This window comes from Onychomys torridus, chromosome X (assembly GCF_903995425.1).
Source record: "Onychomys torridus chromosome X, mOncTor1.1, whole genome shotgun sequence".
Lineage (NCBI taxonomy): Eukaryota > Metazoa > Chordata > Mammalia > Rodentia > Cricetidae > Onychomys > Onychomys torridus.
This window is the reverse complement of record NC_050466.1, coordinates 24,298,586-24,318,946: the sequence shown is the minus strand read 5'-3', so window position 1 is coordinate 24,318,946 and position 20,361 is coordinate 24,298,586. Positions and strand designations below refer to the sequence as shown.

At 36.6% G+C, this 20,361-nt stretch overlaps 1 protein-coding gene across 1 annotated transcript in view; it reads left to right on the top strand.

The window, feature by feature from the left end:
* Nucleotides 1–20,361, top strand: part of Tenm1 (teneurin transmembrane protein 1) — an 811,545-nt gene that overhangs the window by 474,679 nt on the left and 316,505 nt on the right. Inside the window, exon 8 of the mRNA XM_036174144.1 lies at nt 6,157–6,395. Within this exon, the coding sequence (XP_036030037.1) occupies nt 6,157–6,395 (239 nt within the window). The remainder of the gene's footprint in view (nt 1–6,156; nt 6,396–20,361) is intronic.

The window sequence follows — 20,361 nt, the reverse complement described above, 5'->3', positions numbered from 1 at the left end:
ATATTTCCAGGAAAATGTCATTCAGCATACAGGCAAAAAGGTTATTAAATTCTTGTGAGGTAATGTTGTCAGCCATATTACAAGAATTACTCAAAATTTGTTAGTCAGTTTTAAGGTGTAAAATTATCAAGTACTTTTACTTGAAAGAAGCTTACGTTTCCGTGGTTTTTGGGGGTGCAATAGCACTTTTCAGCCAGCAGGAGGCGTTGGTATAGCTCCAAAGCAGGGCCTGCTGGCAACCTTGGCTGGCGGCAGCTGAAGGCAGGAGCCAAGATGGCGGGGAAACGGCACTCGGAGGAGTGGGAAGATCTCACTCACAGCGGTTTTCGCTGGTCTGGGGGATAAGCTAGGGAACTGAGACTGGGCTAGCTGCTCCCTTTTTCGGGAATGGAACCGTGTAGGTGTCCCCTGGTTAAATGGAACTTTGCAGGCGGTTTTCGGTACCCGCCAGCCGGGGAGGAGGCTGAGGGAGGGAGCCGCCTAGGCCTTGGGAATTTGCCCCACGTGAGCGCCAGATATTGGTTAAATTATTAAGGCCACTCCACGTAGTTAAAAGGGAGGTTTATTTTGTGGGGTAACTTACAAATGAAGGGGTAGGTTACAGGGTCTGGCAAGGGTATAGCGCAGTCCGGCGGTGTTCTCTGGAGAACTCTGTTCGGTCTACCTCCAGCGTCCAGAGTCCGGGAACCAAGAGACAGAGCTCTTCCCGACCCTTCGTCTTCCGCTTCCTCCTCTGCCCCGCCTTGTGGGCGTGACCATTACCGAAGCCTCAGTGGGGGTTGGAACTTCCAGGCCAATGCTGGGATGGCTACCCACTACAGGCTCAAGCAATGGCTCAGTAGATACAAGTACTTACCACACAAGTATAAGTACCAGAATTCAGATCCTCGGTGTCTTAGAGTCCCTGTTGCTGTGCTAAAATACTATGACCAAGAAATAACTTGGAGAAGAGAGGGTTTATGTCATCCTATACTTCCATCTCACAGTCCATCAATGAGGGGAGTCTGGGCTAGAACTGAAGCAGAAGAATGCTGCTTACAGGCTTGCTCACCCATGGCTTGCTCTTCCTGCTTTTTTTTACCTTCCATGACTGCCACAGCTCACAATGGCCTGGGCACTCCCGTATAATTGATGCTAAAGAAATTACTGTACAGGCTTGCCTATGGGCCAGTCTTCTGGAGCATTTTCTCAATTGTGTTTCTCTCTTCTCAGATAACTCCATCTTGTGTCATGTGGACAAAAAAGGGACAGTACAACCGATCTCTTGTCAACTTGATATGCAAATGCGTCACTCATTCATCCATAGCCTTTTTTTTCTTATTCATCTCTAAGATCTCATATTAATATCAATATCACAATATAAAACATTCCAAAGTCCCAGGGTCTTTAAAAATTCAGTTGCTTTAAAATATCCAAAGTCTCTTAAAATTCCAGTCTCTCTAAAACTCCCAAGTTTCTCTACAAATTCCAAGTCTCTCAACTGTGAGTGCCTGTGAAATCAAAAAGCAAGTTCCACACTTTTTACTCCAACAGGGTAATCAGGCCACAGTTACAATCAAAGCAAGGCAAAACCAAAGTTCAACAGTGCATAGCTCAGTGTCAACCTTCTGGGACTCATGAGCTTCTGGGCCCCAAGAGGATTCATTTCTCCACTCTGCTGTTGGCAGCTTGTCTGAGGCTTAGGCTGGCTCTACTCCACAGCTGCTCCTGTCCTTGGTAGTCATCCATGGTATTGGTATCTCCAATATGCTAAGACCTTCACCAAAACTGAGATTTCACCTTCGCCAATGGCCTCCCAGAGTGCCAAGCCTCAGCTGCTTTCTGTGAACCCTCATGTCTCCAAAACCAGTAAGACCTGGGAAACTTATACATTACCAAGCTCAACTGCCAGCACAGGGTACAGCCTTGGCAATCTCTACATCACAATTTCCATGTGCTCACCCTGGAGAAACACTTCCCAGAGAAATGTGCTGGTCTCTTCTTAATCACATCAGATTCTTGTGCCCCATCTGACAAGCATCAATTGTCCCAACAAAACAAATATTTCACTGTAGTGCTTGTAGTCTCTTGTTAATCAATCTATTCTTCAGCTCCAGCAGCCCAGAATCACAGAGTATTAAATCAAAATAGCATGTGAGAAGTCCAGACAGAGTTTTTTCTTCCCTCTGAAACCTCACAAGACAGGCCTCCATTATCTGTGTTGCTCAAAGCTCTTACCTTACAAGACCCCACAGCAGAGCCCACTGAGCTGTAAGTATCCAGTGTCTTTTCCAGCCTAATGTCCAAATGCTACCACAATCCTCCTCAAAGCACATGACCAGAATCTGTCACAGCAATATCTCACAACCTGGTATCAATTTCTGTCTTAATTAGAATTTCTATTGTGCTAAAATACCATGACCAAATGAAACTTTCACCTTGTTTTTTTTCTCATTGAGGGAGCTCAAGTTAGGGACCTTGTGGTGATACATTGTGTACCCTAATAAAATTTACCTGAATATCAGAGAAGCAGAGAAAGCCACACCCACCACTTCTTACCTCACCAACTCCTCAGCCTGAAAGAGCCTCTTTCTGATAGGGACACTTCTGCCAAAAAGCCTTTAGTTCCTGTCTCCTCACACCTTATATGCCTTTTCCATTCAGCCATCACTTCCTAGGATTAAAGGCATGTGTGCTTCCCAGTACTGGGATTAAAGGTGTGTGCCACCACTGTCTGGCTCTGTTTTCTCTCCTAGACTGAGTCAATCTCATGTAGTCCTTGGTGGCTTTGAACTCACAGAGATCCAGATGGATCTCTGCCTCCCAAGTGCCAGGATTAAAGGTGTGTGCTACCACTGCCTGACCTCTGTTTAGTCTAGTGGCTTGTTCTGTCCTCTGATCTTTAGGCAAATTTTATTAGGGTATACAATATATCACCACAGGACCTGAGGGAGAAACTGGAGCAGAGGCCATGGAGGAAAACAGTTTACTGCTTCATACCCTTGGCTTGCTCATCCAGCTTTCTTATACCATCTTGGACCATTTGCCCACAGATGACAAACCCCACAGTAGACTAGGCACTCTACATCAATCATCAGTTAAGAAAATAGCCCCATAGACTTGTCTCTGAGCCAGTCTGATAGAGGCAGTTCCTCAACTGAGGCTCCCTCTTTCCAGATAATATCAGCTTGTGCCAAGTTAAGAAAAGAACAAACCAGCACAAAGACAAACAAAAATATACATACATTTTGTCATATGGTTTGAATAGATAATGATTATTGATTTTGAGTCAGTTAACATAAGTTATTAGAACATGATGCTTATCTGATGAAGATCATGTTATAGATAATGTCAGACAATGGAACTATAACTAAATAGGAAATATCTGATTCCAGATTTATCCATAATATTAACTAGCTGTTACTTAAGTAAATCACTTTCATTTTTCTCTTATTGAAAAATGAGGGCATTGTGCTACTAGGAGATTTATAAAGAAGTTCCTCCCAACTTGTGATTTTGTAGCTGTCATTCTCATATTCTTCTTATTAAGTCCAAAGGAAACAGTATAAAAGCTCAGTTGAATGTCTACATGCCAAGTTCAGCATAAAATGTGCTTCTGTACTTTAACAGACCAACATTAAAATTTTAATGTTTTCAGTAGTTGCATAAACCTACTATATATAAGGCCTGATAGCAATGGCTCTGGAGCCAATATACTGGAGTTTGGAAATTGTGCATCACCAATTATTAGTAATGGGACCATGGACCAGTTTCCACATCTCTTTGTGTTTTGTTGTTCTCATCTGTAAACATCATAATAAGCTTGCTGTAAGTGCAAAGTGATATAATGCTTTTTGAAGTAGAACCATGAATGATGCAACTCAACACTCAAATGTTATCTCTTGTAAGTATTTTAAAAAATTACCAGTTACTAGTTTTCACCAAAATTCTGTGGGTCTTGATTTTGCCATCTAGAGAGTAAGGTAATAGTACCAACCTCAAACACACATAAGGATCAAAATAATAAATTTATAGAAACTGACTTGGCACCTAACCCCTCTAGATAGGGAGGAGATTAGTAAATTCACTAGATACCAATCTTTTAATCCTAGTTATAAAAGTGATATGAGATTAAGTGCATTTTTCATTAATAAAATACCCCTAAATTTTAAACATCACACAAATTACTGTTTTATCCACAAATACTATGCCTGCCTTTTTTGTCCTTTAAAAAATATATCCTATTTTTTAGGATTTTTGAGGCCTGGCTACTTTTCCTTAGTACTATGTATAAATGCTTTCCCTAGTGAATATATATGTTTACATCACAATTTGTAATGATTGTGTATCATGTGTTTTAAAAATCTCTTAATGAAATATCAAGCATTAGGGATATGAGTAGGATATTTTGGCTATTGTAACAAGTGACTTTTTAAACATATTGTCATAGACAATATTTCCTAAAGATAAACTCCTAAAAGCATAATTGTTATGTAAATAATATGTGTATTTAAAATGTTTTTGTATATAATGTTAAATTGCCCTCCAGAAAGACACAGGAATCTCAGTTTCATTCAGTAACTCAGCCCTTTAGCAAACAGTTAACCTCCATGATACTCAAGCCAAATTCTCTATTGTCAGGTGATGAAAAATGTTCTTTTCTTTAAATCTGCTTCTTTTCCTTTAAATGTGGAAGCTAAAAATGAATCTTCTGTGTTTGGGCATATGTTGCAAGGTGATGTTGACTTTTCACTTACTGAGAGGTTTTATACTGTACATTAAAATGCAACACTAGAATGTGCTTTGTTTAGCAGTGCATTTTACTGCCATAGAGGGCACAATAGAGTGGTTAAGATTCAGGACTTTGAAGCCTGGATGAACTGTATGCTGATTCTAGCTCTGTCACTTGCTTACCAGGTGAATTTGGGCAAGTTGTTAAACCTATTTTTGCCTTCCCATGCTTAAAAGCCCAATGAGGAAAACATCATAGCCTGATTCACATGAGTAAAGAATGAATGCGATATTGAGCACATAATAGGACACATGGCACTTAGCACCCAGTAAGGATAAAGTATAGGGATATATATATATATATATATATATATATATATATATATATATATATATATATATATATATTTGTTTTTCTCAAGTCCTTATTTATGAATATACCACTACTATTTATGAAATGTCCAGTTATACTAGTAATGAGCAACCTGTGATCATTCCATAGGAATATAATATAATAGCATCATTACTCCACATGTACAAAGTTCCACAGCAGGCATAATGAATATATGGTAACAAAGTACAGAGTTGAGTTTGTCTCTGGAAATTAAGGTAGAAATTTGCTTGGAAAAAATGAGGAAGTTCCTGGATTAAAGGGACTGTTCTACATTCAGATAGGGGTTTGAGTTGCACAACTAATTGCATTTTATTAAATCTGAACAATGATATATGTTAACAGTATATATTTTCACATGTAATTTTTATATTGAAAACAAACTATAAAATATCAACTCTATATAATAATATTGGAATCTGAAATATTTTGAGAAATTTTCTAGTGTATGCCAGTTATCAAAAACTAGCACCAGTTAGTAGATAAATGAAGACATGAACTGAACAGAGAAAATGGGGTACAATCAAATGTCAACTGTTAATGCTGATTGATGATTAAATGGGGAACATACTTCAAGTGAGCCATGTGTTTGACATTTTTAAATAAAAATTTAATGAATATCTGCCAAAAATCTTGTCTTTAAGGCTTGATAGTGAGGAAATGCCCAAACACTGGTATCTAGGATGCTCTACTTATCAAACTCTGATGGTACAATACAGTCATCTCTTCAGAATCACGATTAAAGAATGAGAAAAAGCATAGTGAATATCAACTATGGAATGGCAACATTCGCTAGTCAGCGAGGAAGCAAGGAAAGGAGGGACTGAGGAAAGAAGGGACAGAGGGACAGAAGTAACGAGGAGGGGGAGCAGAAGAAATGACAAAGATAGCAAAGACAACTCACTTACTTGTGGGGTACCTGAAGTCTCTGTCTAGCCCTTCCAGGGCTGCTGAGATTTGCCAGAGTATGATGGCTTAAAATTTGTAGAGCTTGTGAGATTTGTAGAAATTGGCTCTGGTATTTAAAGGGAAACTTTTCTGTTTTCCCCCATTAGGCATTTCCTGTTCAAACACGGATCTGGTTCCTCTGCTATCTTCAGTGCAGCCAGTCAGAACTACCCTCTGACATCCAATACTGTCTACTCACCACCTCCCAGGCCGCTGCCTCGGAGCACCTTTTCCCGACCTGCCTTCACTTTTAACAAACCTTATAGATGCTGCAATTGGAAGTGCACTGCCTTGAGCGCCACTGCAATCACAGTGACTTTGGCGTTGTTACTAGCCTACGTAATTGGTAAGCCCTTTATTCTATGTATGAGTTTTCTTCTTAATATAAGTTTGTTTTGTTTGTAATGGGACAGGAATTCATTATCAGTACTGAGATGAACAGATTTGTACCATAGCTAAGTTCTGTAATAGAAATGGATTTCCAGTTCTTGTTTTCATCCCCAACCTTAAATACTGCTGTTGGGAGTAGAAGGAGTACTCTTTGAGAAGAAATATTTATTCTACTAACACAGTCTTATTGATTGCAATTGCTGTAGTTAGCCATGTTCCTTTCAATTAAAAGGTTGTTATGGTTTTCTCATTAGAAGTCCTAAGTACTAATCTACAATAGCTTCTTAAATGATAGGTACACAGTAATATGGCTACTGAGTTTTCCAGGTAGCAATTTCATTAAAGCACTTGGGAGCTTTCAGAAAATTCAGTGCACAATGTCTTCCCAAGGATTCATAGGAACCAAAGCAGATAACCTTATTTTCACAAGAAGTTGAAAAATGTGTGTTCCTTGAGATTGGGGGGGGGGCAGTAATTTTAAGCATTCTTTCTATTTTTAAAGGAAAATGTTGTTCTTCAGTCACTCTGATTAAAGTCACCCACACATAATAGAAAATTGTATTGATTTTTCTGGATGGTATTTTATTTTGACTGAATATTAATTTCCTTGCTTGAGTGGTTCTGCCAGTTTAAAATGTAAATAGTTTAAGAAACATGTGTTTTTTGAAAGCCTTGTTCCAACAATGAATGAAATGTCCTGATTAAAAAAGAAAACTATCTAAATATGTCACTAATAACTTCTTTTCAGGTTTAAACTGAAATTCCATTTCCCAACTGAATCAGAATTATTCACTAAGATATAATGAATATGATTCTGAGAAGTGGATAAAAAAGGATATTTAGATTTTCTCATATTTGTAAATAACTAATGTTTGATTGGTTCCCATTTTTCTAAAGCATTAACAGATAGTCTTCACATAACCAGTTTCTATAGGAGCCATGAAACAGGAGGAGGTATCAAAATAAACAGATAGCTTCTGCAGAGATATACTGGAGTATCAGCAATAAAGGGACATAGTCTCTGCTGATGTCCATGATTCTTGCTTAGTAATTTCCATCAAGTAATCTCTACTCTAGCAAACATGGATGATACTTTCCTGTGTCAAAAATATTCCCTTTATATTAGGTTTCATGGAATACTCAGATTTTATGCTTCTTTAATTTATAATGACCTGTAATGAGAAATATAATGAATGAAAAGATAAAGAAGATTTGCAGTTCCAGTACTATTTTAACATGAAATCATTCAAAATAAGGAATAAGGGCCAGCAAGATGGCTTAGCATGAAAGGGCAGTTGCCACCAAGCCTAAGTATCAGAGTTCAATCCCCTGAACCCATTTTATGGAAGTAGAGAACTTTACCCTGCAAGTTGTTCTGTGACCTCCACACAACTCCATGACAAATGTTGCCATACACATGCACATAAACATGATAAATAAGTGTTAAAAATAAAATATTCAAAATAAGGAGTAATCTGAGATGTTCCAGTATCATCAAGACCCCTCAAAGTGTTCTTGTTCTATCAGCCCAGTGGTGGGGGCAGTCCCCAAGCAGCACAGGGCTCAGAAGAAATCCACAGGGTTGGTGCATACTAGACTTTTCTATCTGAAGGGTTAGGGGAAAAGACACTCACACTCTCTCTTGATGGTTTCCTTCTTTGTTCTCTATTCTGTTCTTCCTGTGTTCTTTCTACTGTATACTTTTTTTTTCTACAGCTTATAAACCCCAACAAAGTTTTTCAGGCAATATAGGAATCACAGTGTGGTTATATTCTGTTTTTCAACTAAATGATTACAATGACTACAAAACAAAGAGTAAACAAAACCAGCACATTTTTCATATCCCTTACATGATTAAACATTTTACATATTACAGGTTAATAACAAATTATCCCAAGAACGCATGCACATTCATACTCAAGCAACTTCTTATAGATTAACTGTGTTGGCAAGCAAGGTATTTTTCTCAGTCAGGTCTTTCCTGGCAGGCTGCATTTTGCAGTTACAAAGAAATGGTCAATTCCCTTATTATCTTGAAAGGTAATCTCATAAGCAATCACAAACCTAAACTTTTGTATTTGGAAAAGAATCAGTCAACTGTACTTAAAATATTTAGAGTAATTGCCCACTCATCAATAGTTGTTTTGCTTTTTTTTTGTTTTTTTAATCAGGAGATTGAGGGCAAAAATGAGTATAAGGAGTTAATTATTACCTTTGATCATCAACCAACCCTAGCAAGGAAAATATGTCAGCTGGTAACAGTTGGGCTGCTTCGTATTTTTGACCTCAGCCATGTGTCCTTGTGAACTTTAGATTTTTTCTGGGGTTTTTCATCCCAATGTTATCATCAAAACATCTGATATAATTTCAAGTTATTTTAAAGCTTTGTTTCAGGTAATGATGCACACCAAAACCTGTGAACACATCTCCCAACATTAAGATTACAAGAATTTAGACTAGCTAGGCTGCTGGAACTCAACTGTTTTTCTTAATCATTAACCTAAGCAACAGTCTATAAAGCTCCTCAATGGAAACTCATGTGTTCTAGCTGTGTGACACTTCCTTGTTTATATTTTTATCATCAAAACTCCATATAAAACTGGGTGGTGGTGGTGCACACGTTTAATCCAACACTCAGGAGGCAGAGCCAGGCGGATCTCTTTGAGTTTGAGGCCAGCCTGGTCTACAGGGTGAGATCCAGAATAGGCATCAAAACTGCACATAGAAACCCTGTCTCAAAAAAGCATCAACAAAAACCCTCTATTTAAACTAACATTATTATTAACAATTAGACAGTACAGCATAAGAAGAAATCATCTTCATAGTAATCCACAGGTAAGAATGCCCAGTAAAATGGATGTTTCCATAAGATAAACACACTACATCACAGGCAGTGGGAATCTCCCCACACCCATTCACATGATGCCAGATACCAGAGAAAGATAGCAGCATCAAAAGAGAAGCAAAAGAGATACCAGGATCTGTGGTCTTGGGGCCTGGCTTGTCTGTGAGTCACCCATCAGGGATTTTCCTCCTGATGTGCTGACACCTTGAACTTAATTACCACCTGCTACTCCTCTGACATGGCCACCATCATTGCTCAATTATGAAACCAATTTAGTGTTATATGTGTTAGTTTCTGTTCAGTTTACTATATGGAAGTAATGTTTTATATATAAGATTTAACAAATAAATTCAGGTAATATGAGAATGTGTGTTAATAATAAGTTTACATTATATTTAAATCTGTATTTCTATTTAAATTTATTATGGTGTGATATGATAGTTATATCAGAAATTTTATTATATAATCTGAGATTTGTTTATTTTCTTTATTTTTGTTAATGAGTACATGTTTTTTAGGAAATACAGGGAATGATGTTTTACATGGAATATCAAAATGACATGATAGTAAGGTAATATTCTACAATAGTTATGGACATAGATTTTCAAATCTCTACTTACTAGCACATTACCTTGAGTGAATAATTTAATCTGTTTAGACCTCCATTTACTCACCTGAAAAACATACTGAAAAAAGTACCTATAATAGGAATATGAGTAGAAATAAATGAATTGGTAAGAATTAAAGTATTTGAAATAGGATATAAATGTAGAAAGTAGTTTATAATGGTTAAATATTAATATAATTCTAATTTCCATTTGTTGTTGTTGTTCATGGGTTCTATTAATTAAGCATATTGCTTGTGATCCTTTTACTTTTTAATGAAAGAGCAAACTCCGTAAAATAAGCTTTTTAGCATTAGACCTCACTTCCTTTTTTTGTACCAGTAAATGTTGTACTTTACCTGGCTGTTTTAAATTTTAACTAGATGCATCAGGTGATCTATTGCAATGCTAAGGGGAACAGAGTAGTTTGATTGGATAAGAGATGTCTTTTGAAAATTTTTACTGTGAGATTTTCTAATTGCAAAACATTTCATTCAAAATGCTAATATGGTTCATTGAGTGGACTCAAAAGAAGATTTCTTATAGCAAACACTGTGACTTTATTTTCTCTATTATGACCTGGGCATTATATGGCTTTAGATAAATTAGTAAAACCCTCTTCCTGAGTGTTATATAGCTCAGTGGTAGAGTGTTTGCTAGCTTAGCATGCTTGAGACCTTAGGTTCAAAACCAAGTACTGAAAAAAAGCTGTCTTCCTGGATTTATCCTATTACTGCCCTATTGCTGACCATCTCAGAATAGTAACATCAGAATTCATAAATACACATTCAGGTGAAAGATGCCACATAAGAACTATATTATATAAGATTATTTTTAAATGGCTTTCTGTGGTTGAAATAAAACAGTATTATACTTCAAAATATGAAATCATTTCACCCTCCACCCTTTTTGAGTCTGTAAGAGTCATCTTTTTTTTTTTTTAGTCCCCTTTGCATTTGCTGTGTAACCCAAGAAAATATTTCACTGGAACTATTTACTGCTTCTGTTTCCTGTGCAAATTCCTTTCTGCTATTTTATTTTCCTCTATTATCCATTATACATAACCTTTACATACTAATGACTATATGCTGGGTTGCCCTGAATCCTCCAGGGAAAATCACATCAATATCAGTGGGACATCAATAGGTGTTCTGCGTATAATGCCTCTGTAAGTGGTCATTGGAAAGCAGTAGAAATCGAGTATGTGAAAAGCCAGAGCTGAGGTGTTCAGCCAAGCAGTTCCAGCTTCACATCTACCCACTATACTTTTAAGGTCAGCAAGAAAATAATTCCTTTGAATAAGTTTTGAAGTCATAAAATTTGGTAAGGAGAGGTATGGAAAGATACTGATTATATGAAGATATCATGGAACGGCTATTGTCAGGACTTCCTCATAAATCTGAAATATTTTCCATCTGAATCAAAAAAATATGTCCTTATGCTTCATCCTCTCTGATATTTTGGCATCAGCGATGTATCAGTGCCAGTCAGAAACACATTTACTTGAATTTACAAATAAGCCATATGAAGTAGTAGTCAGGAAGACAGATGACCATATGCAAGGCATCAAGAGAAGGCGAGGTTAAGGTACTCCATCAATGGTTTGAAGGGCACAAACAGCTTCTCTGCAATCTTTGATGTTTTGATCAAATTTCTACAGAGTCAGCAATTTCTCTAAGCAGCAATAGACACTCACAAGCAAGAGGAAATCATGAATACATTGTATCTGGGGTCAAATGAGCTGTTGCATTGAACAAATCAGGAAGAATTTTCTAGCTCTCATTAGTTAATGACGTGGATGACCCTATGATTTTGCCATGAAATTAATAATGATTCATGCCACCTTCAGGAGATGCAGTTGGTGTCCAAACTGTAGAGATTAAAACATTAAATTCTGTAAATCTTGCCATGACACACTATGTGTTCTGCATGTGAAAAGTTAATCAGATGAATATTAACAATACAGAATTGGGAAAAGGTAAACTATTCAGTTCATTTCTCTGAACTATAGTTTCTAAATGAAACTGTTCAAGAGAGCAAAAGACCTACTTCACAGTTTTTCACTACATCAAAATTTGAGTAACATTTATTTTAGTGATTTCATCTGCTTCTTTTATACTTGCCCAAACTGCCCTAATCTCTACTGCTATTATTATAATAGAGTAACAAAGTGATGAAATGATAGCTCCAAGGAAAGTGAGGTGTATTTCTTCCCTCCCACATACACACACACACACACACACACACACACACACACACACACACACACACACAAATACCTCATTGTAAGGAAGGGATTAAACACGACATGTCCTGTTTTTGGAAAAATCCAATATCATACATTGTTTTAATGTAGAAGATAAAAATGGAGAAAATTTCCCATGAAGTCTAAATATACAATGACCCCTCACATAATATTTTATAATATTTTATATTTACCAAAATATCCTTTAATACTTGCCTTTTCATTGATATCTCTGCCTACTTTTATCTGAAAATGGAAATATTAATAATACATCCATAAGAATTTCCTTTATAATCAAATGAGTTATGGCATGTAAAAAAACATGATAATACTTAGAAGGTATAAATAAACATTGATGGTTATTATTAGTAGAACTGGATTATTATGAACATCACTAATTTGAACTGAGGTCAGCATAAGGAGCATTAATTTATTCTAACCTGACATGGCCTTGTTTTCTTTCTTTACCACATCTTCCAAAAAATATCTGGATATCTGTCACGTAAGAGTCATTTTATTCATATGTATGTGTTTTTGTGTGTGTTTGTGTCCTTGTGTGTAGATGCACATGTGTGCAATTGAATGTTGAAGCCAAAGAAGACGTCAGAAACTGTGTCTACCGCTTTTGGCTTAGAGTTCATCAATTAGTCTAGGGTGGCAGGCTAGTAAACCCCAGGGATCCTCCCTAGTACTGGAATTACAATCATTTTCGACCACACTCAGCCTTTTTACTTGGGTGCCAGAGATTGAACTCAGATCCTCATGCTTGCAAGGCAAGCACTCTCCCCACTGAACCATCTTATTTAGCCCCTCACAAGAGTTTTTTCATGAGTTTGTTACCTCTTCTGTGGTGTTTTCTGTTTCTACCTAACAGCTATATGTAGATTGAGTCACATTTAGGTATTATGTATTTTATCTTATAACATTCAACAACTGATTCTGCATAATTCTAAAAAGTGTTTATGTTATCCTATAGGCCATTGTCTAATGATGCCTATATTTAGTGATTATTTCTTATCCTTCACTGTCATGAACCAAATCATGATGATAATAGCACGTTCTGTGTGCACATTGACTTTCTCTCATATTCCTGTCCTTCTAACAATCTCTTTAAGCAAAGATCTGGTAAATGGTAGTATAAGTTCAGTCTAATTATAAATGTTTCATCCATGTATTTATCACAACCTTTATTTAAAAAATATTTGTGCACATATCCTTATTTCACCTTTTGTTCTGTGAGTTTCATCTCCATCATGTTAAGTAATGTTGTTTTTACATGAAAGGATACACAGACATTCTGTTAAGTACTTCTTAGGCTTAATAGAAAATTAAAATTGGACTCTCTAACAAAGATAAGTATCCACTAGAAGACATAATAACAGTGGTGTGGACAGTGGTTTGGCAATTTAGGAATTTTATGGGCTTAAAAATTTTATAATGGCAAAAGTCAATTTGGCAAATTCAGGCAAAGTATTTCTCAAGAAATACTTGATTTTAAATTAGATTATTTTATTTCATAAAGATGTGATCTTACTCCTATTTAATACAAATTTATCACATCCAAATTACATGTAATATATAGATAGAGATGCCATGTGGCTATTTTTAGACATATATTACATAAGTTGCTAAGTTATCTTTCTCTGAAGTGAATAAGAATAAAATAAATTAGAGCAATGGCTTTTAAACAGATGACATACTAAAGCATTTTATACTTAAAAAATGAAACAACATTTTCATATAGAGCAGCCAGAATGGAAAGGGCCAACATCACCAAGCAAATGTCAGATTTGTTGCAGTTACTATTAAGATGTGGCATCATAGAATTTGAGAGATTATATGTTTGAACTTCAGCTCAATTCCTTTTATAGAAAGTGAATACATATGTGAAATCAGTGAAGGCAAATACAGAATGCCTGAAACAGCAGGATAAAGAAAGGCTATAGGAGTCATATAGGAAATAAGGGTGATAAATAGGAACAGATCGTGAGAGGCATTTTAAGTCCTGGTAAGAAAATGAAGTCTATTCCAAGAACAAATGTGGGTTTGCATGTTTACATGTTTTTAACTAAGGCAAGAAAGTTATTTGATTAAATTTACACTTAGAAAACAAACCTTAAACACTAGTGGACTTGGGTTTAGCAGGCAAGATGATGGCAGTTTTAAAGTTGAGGTCGTGAAGACAAATTAGGAGACTACAATATTAATGCATGTGAGTGACAGTGAGAGCATAAACTCCTGGGAATAAAGGCTGTGGAATTAAGAAGCATTTAGAAGATAAAACATATTTGACTTCATAACTTATTTATTATGACAGGGAAGAGAATCATTGCTGTTCTCTGGATTAGATTAGCTTATGGTGCTTTTACAGCCCAAGGTAAAATATGAAAGGAAGAGATAAAAGATAAACACAAATGATCATAAAAGACTATTATGAAAAATTATATACCAATAAATTGAGTAATCTAAAAGGAGGGGAGAAGTTCCTTGATGAATACTACCTACCAGTACTGAATTATGAATCACAGAAGTGTCTGGACAGACCAATGATGAATAAGAAGGCTGTGTTAGTAGCAATCTCCCACCAGAGTGAAGGCCAGGACAAGATAGCTTTACAGCTAAATTCTACCAAACATTTAAAGAAGAGGTAACACATTTTAAAAAATTGTGAGGAAAAATACTTAGAAACTCATGCCAGCATCATGTCACTACCAAAGTCAAACACTGAAACTAGAAAGAAAAGAAAAATTATTCTTCAGGAAAGACAGATGAAAATCAAAATGCCAATACCAAGCTGTTTTTATCACTATAGCTCTATAGCAGAGCTTATTGCTGGGCTTAATGGAGGGATGTTGATGCCTCCAGAGTTGACTTGGTTGTACAGGATTCTTTTAGCTATCCTGGAGCTATAGTAATAAGAACAGCTTGGTGTTGGCATAAAAACTGACATGTGGACCAGTGGAATTGAATTAAAGACCCTGGTGTTAACTCACACACTTATGAACACCTGAATTTTGACAAAGAAGCCAAAACTGTACAATGGAAAAAAAAAGTATCTTCAACAAATGGTGCTGGCATAACTGGACATCAACATGTAGAAGATTGCAAATAGATCTATATCTATCACCACGCTCAAAACTCAAGTCCAAATGGATCAATGACCTCAATATAAAACCAGTTACACTGAATCTGATAGAAGAGAAAGTAGGAAGTAGTCTTGAATGCATTGGCACAGGAGACCACTTCCTAAATATAACACCAGTAGCACAGACACTGAGAGAAACAATAAATGGGACCACCTGAAACTGAGAAGCTTTTGTAGAGCAAAGGACACAGTCAATAAGACAAAATAACAGCCTACAGAATAGGAAAATATTTTCACCAACCCCACATTTGACAGAGGGCTGATCTCCAAAATATACAAAGAACTCAAGAAATTAGACATCAAAGTAACAAACCAATTTAAAAAATGGTCTATAGAGCTAAACAGAGAGTTCTCCAAGGAAGAATTTCAAAGGGCCGAAAGACATTTAAGGAATTGCTCAAAATCCTTAGTCATCTGGGAGATGCAAAGCAAAATGACTGAGATACCATCTTATACCTGTCAGAATGGCTAAGATCAAAAACACTGATGACAGCTTATATTGGAGAGGATGTGGAGCAAGGGGAACACTCCTCCACTGTTGGTGGGAGTGCAAACTTGTACAGCCATTTTTGGAAATCAGTATGGTGGTTTCTTAGAAAATTAGGAATTAATCTTCCTCAAGACCCAGCTATACCACTCTTGGGCATATACCCAAGGAATGCTCAATCATACCACAGGGACATATGTTCATAGCAGCATCATTTGTAATAGCCAGAACCTGGAAACCACCTAGATGCCCCTCAACCAAAGAATGGATTAAGAAAATGTGACACATATACACAATAGAGTACTACTCATCAGAGAAAAACAACAACATCATGAAATTAGCAGGCAAATGGATGGAACTAGATAATATCATCCTGAGTGAGATAACCCAGACTTGGAAGGACAAACATAGTATGTACCCACTCATAAGTGGATACTAGAAGTAAAGCAAAAGATAAACCCGACAGCAACCCACAACTTCAGAGAAGCTAGCTAACAGGGAAGAACTGAAGAGGAATGCAAGGATTGCCTTGAGAAGGGGAAATAGATGAGATCTCCATGAGTGAACTGGGGGTGAGTGGTGGGCAATGGAGACTAGGGGACAGAGAATGAGAACATAGGGGAATGGGATGGTCAAGCTGGAACAGGGATGGAGTGGGAAAGCAATGAGAAAGATACTATGATGGAGGGGAGATCATGGGGATAGAGAGAAACCCGGTGCTAGGGAAGTTTCCAGGAATCTCCAAAAATGACCCCAGCTTAGACTTCTAGAAATAATGGAGAGGGAGCTTGAACTGAACTGGCTTGCCCCAGTGATCAGATTGGTTAATACCCTAACTATCATCACAGAGCTTTTTGCTCAAGGAGTCCAGTCAGAGAGAGAGAAGAGGGAGTCTATGAGCAAGTGCATCAGGATCATGATGGGGAAACCTGAAGAGACAACCAAACCAAACTAGTGGGAACTCAGGAAAGTTGGATCAATGGCTGTGGAATCTACATGGGACTGGACTAGACCCTTTGCATGGTGAGATAATTGTGTAGCTTGATCTGATGGGGGGTGGGGGCTGGCAGTAGAATCAGAATCCATCCCTGGTGCATAAAGGGCTTTTTGGAGCCCACTACCTATGATGGGAAACCTCGTGCACCCTTGAGTCTGGGCAAAGTGCTTGGACTTGCCTCTACAGGATGTGCCTCCCCATGGAAGACCTTGCCTTCTTATGGGGGGAGTGAGGGGTGGGCTGAGAGGGCGACTAGGGGCTGCAGAAGGGAAGAGGGTGATCTTTGGTGTGTAAATGAATGAAAAATTTTTCTTAATATAAATAAATAAATTACCCTTTAACAAAAAAGAAAATCACAATGAGATATCACCTTACTGCAATTAGGGTTACTGTTATAAAAGACTGAAGAAAACAAGTGATTCTGGGGATGTAAAAAAATGAAAAGAACACAAAAGAGAATCTTACACATTGTTAATTGGAATAGAAATTAGTACAGCCATTATTGAAATTGGTGTGGAGGTTCCTCAAAATCCTTAAAAGTGGTATCCAGCCTCACTACTCCTGGATATATAATAGAAGAAATCAAATAAGTTTCTTAAAAAAATGTTTTCCCAAGTTTAATGTAACACTATTCACAATAGCCAACACGTTGAATCCACCTAAGTGTCCATGGATAACTAAATGGATAAAATGTTACATGTAGAAAATGAAGTGCTATTCAGCTATATAAAAGGAGTAAATTATATCATTTGCAAAAAATGGATGATTCTAGAGATTTTCTTGTTAAACAAAATAAACCACACTCAGAAAGATGAATACTCCATGAACTCATTCATGTGGAATGTTGTTACCAAGGCCTGCAGTGATTGAAAAAAGGGTTGTAACTGGACTAGGTCCTCTGGATATGGAAGACAGTTGTTTGACTCGAACTGTTTGGGGGGCACCCAGGCAGGGGGATTGGGATCTGTCTCTGGTGCATGGGCAGGCTTCTGGGAATCTTGTGCCTGTGGTGTGACACCTTGTGCAACCTTGGTACAGTGGGAAGGGGCTTAGGTTCAGTGTGCCTGGACCTGTCTAGGCTCAGTGTGCCGGGCTCTGCTGACTCCCCATGGGAGACCTGGATTTGGGAGATATGGGGGTGTGGAGTGGCTTGGGAGAGAGGGCTGGGGGATGGGAGGAGGGAGGAGGTGGAATCTGTGGGCGGTATGTAGAATGAGTAGAAATTTTCTTAATAAATAAAAATGAAAAAGAAAGAAAAGAGGTTGTAGATATGTTGGCCAAAGTATACAAAATTTTATGTGTAAGATGGGAGTAATAAATTCGGCATATCTATTATACAATAATGGACATTATAGTTAAAAACATATTGTATACCTGAAAATGCTAATATGCCAAGTTCTCACCACAAAAAATGATAACTATGTGAGATAATGTATATGCTAATTAGCAACATTGAGTCATGCTAGGGAAAAATTTTAGCATTTTTTGCCAAAAAAGAAGACAATATAAGGAAGAACTTTCTAGGTAAAAATAGACACAAAGATAAAGACATCTAATATATATCATTTAATTACCTGATACTAAAAGTTTGGAAGTATCTACTTTAGGAGATGCCAAGATTATAGGAGAAGAACAAGGGGGAAAAGAGCACATTGATACTCAAGAGGTCTTTAAAATTTAATCTAATAACGTGACTAAGAAGAAGCAACATGAAAGATTGCAAAAAAGTCATTAAATATTGTACATGGGTAGAATTATGTATGGTTCACCAGGGATTCTAAGACCTTGTCAGAAATCCATAAACTAAGATCATTTGCACCATGCCAAAATCAGGTATGTACCCTCCTTATGACAATTTTCTCAGTAGTTAGTGTCATTTTCCAGAAGCCATCTGACATATAACAGTATAATAGATTACGTGAAGAATTGGACATGAGAATACAACTTTCTTTTCTTATGTCAGCCACTGAAATTATTTTCAAAAATATAGAGCAATATACAGTCTTCTCATTAATTGTATAAATTTTCTAAATGTAATTATCATAAAATATGATCTTCTTGTTAAATGTAATAGTTTATGGCTATTGTTCAATAAGTCAATAAACGTTTTTCTATTATTAGTTCTAATACAATAAACATCTACAGGCATAATACATCAGTGAAAGTTCCTTAGCATTCTCAAAAATTGCTTCTGAGACTAAAATATCTGTAAAAAGTTGAAATAAATAAAAGGAAGTTTCAGAAGTGTAATTAAGGGACATAATGACTACTTGTTTGTACCAATATAGAGGCTTACAAGGCAAATACAACAAGAAGAAAAAAGGCTTAATAATATGATAGATGCCAGTGATAAAGTTTTTGAAGCAATCAGACTAAGGGCACAATTTAGTAGGAAGAAAAATATAAAAAGAAGAATATATCAGAGTCTTAAATATAAGACTCAGAGCGCCAAATGTGGTTCCCTGATTTATTTTCGACTTAATTAAGGCACTTTACATATGAGTCATTTGTTTTGAAAAGGCTTGAATTTTTGCTCCATATGATCCCACAATGTAGTCTTTCAAAAATGCAGTGTTAAATATTGTTATACTGATGTACAGAGAGCAGTTAAATAACAGTACTACCTGGAAATCCATATCATAGTATGGAGTCTCAAGAAGTCTTCTTTTGGTTCTTTTATTTCTGTCTATGGGACAATAATGAATAAATTAAGAGGGTGCCAGATGACCCACTGGGATTTTCTTCTGCTTAAAAAATCTCATCAGAGCATTGCCAATATAGTTATTACAGACATTATAAAACATGTTGTAGCTGACTTTTAAAGAAATTGACTACCGTGAGAGTTTCTAATGATTGGCTTCACAGTTGCCTGATACTGGGTTGAATGTGACAACAGGAAAAAAATTAACTGCTAGCAAATGCATATAAATTTGTACTTCATAAAGAACATTTGATTCTATTTCATTTCTTTCTCATTAAAGGAGCCTAATGTTCAGATCAAACAATCTATACACTACAGATTAGTGTATGTGAATAGAACCTAGAAGGAGGTAGTGGAGCTCTCATATAAACTAGTTCCATATCCACCAGAAATCAATAAAAAGTTGATTTTGACAGCAAGCACTCTGTGCTACCCTGCCACCTGCTTCAGAAGAGAAAGATTCTGACTTCAATAGTCTTATGTTTTGTCAAATCAAGTAGCTTGGCTGTTGCTACTCCAGACAAAGCTCTTATTTCGCTTTTTCCCCTACTTCAGTTAAGGAATAATCTAGATTCCCTTTAATCTTGAAAGTTTAATTTCAATTTAACATACATATTAGCATGACAAATAACATCATATAGTTACTTGTTTTTATTTTTTCTATACACAGTATACCTAGAAATACTTCACAGAATTAAATCATAAAATGTTGGGATTAGGTGAAAAGAAATTAAACAGAGGAGAAGTGTAGTTGGAGATCTTCTCTCCATGTGTAACCAAGCCCCCGTGGTCCCATAACCCATATATAAAATAAACATACAGACATTTATATTATTTAAACTGCTTGGCCATTAGCTCAGACCTACCATTGTCTAGCTCTTACTCTTATGTTTAGTC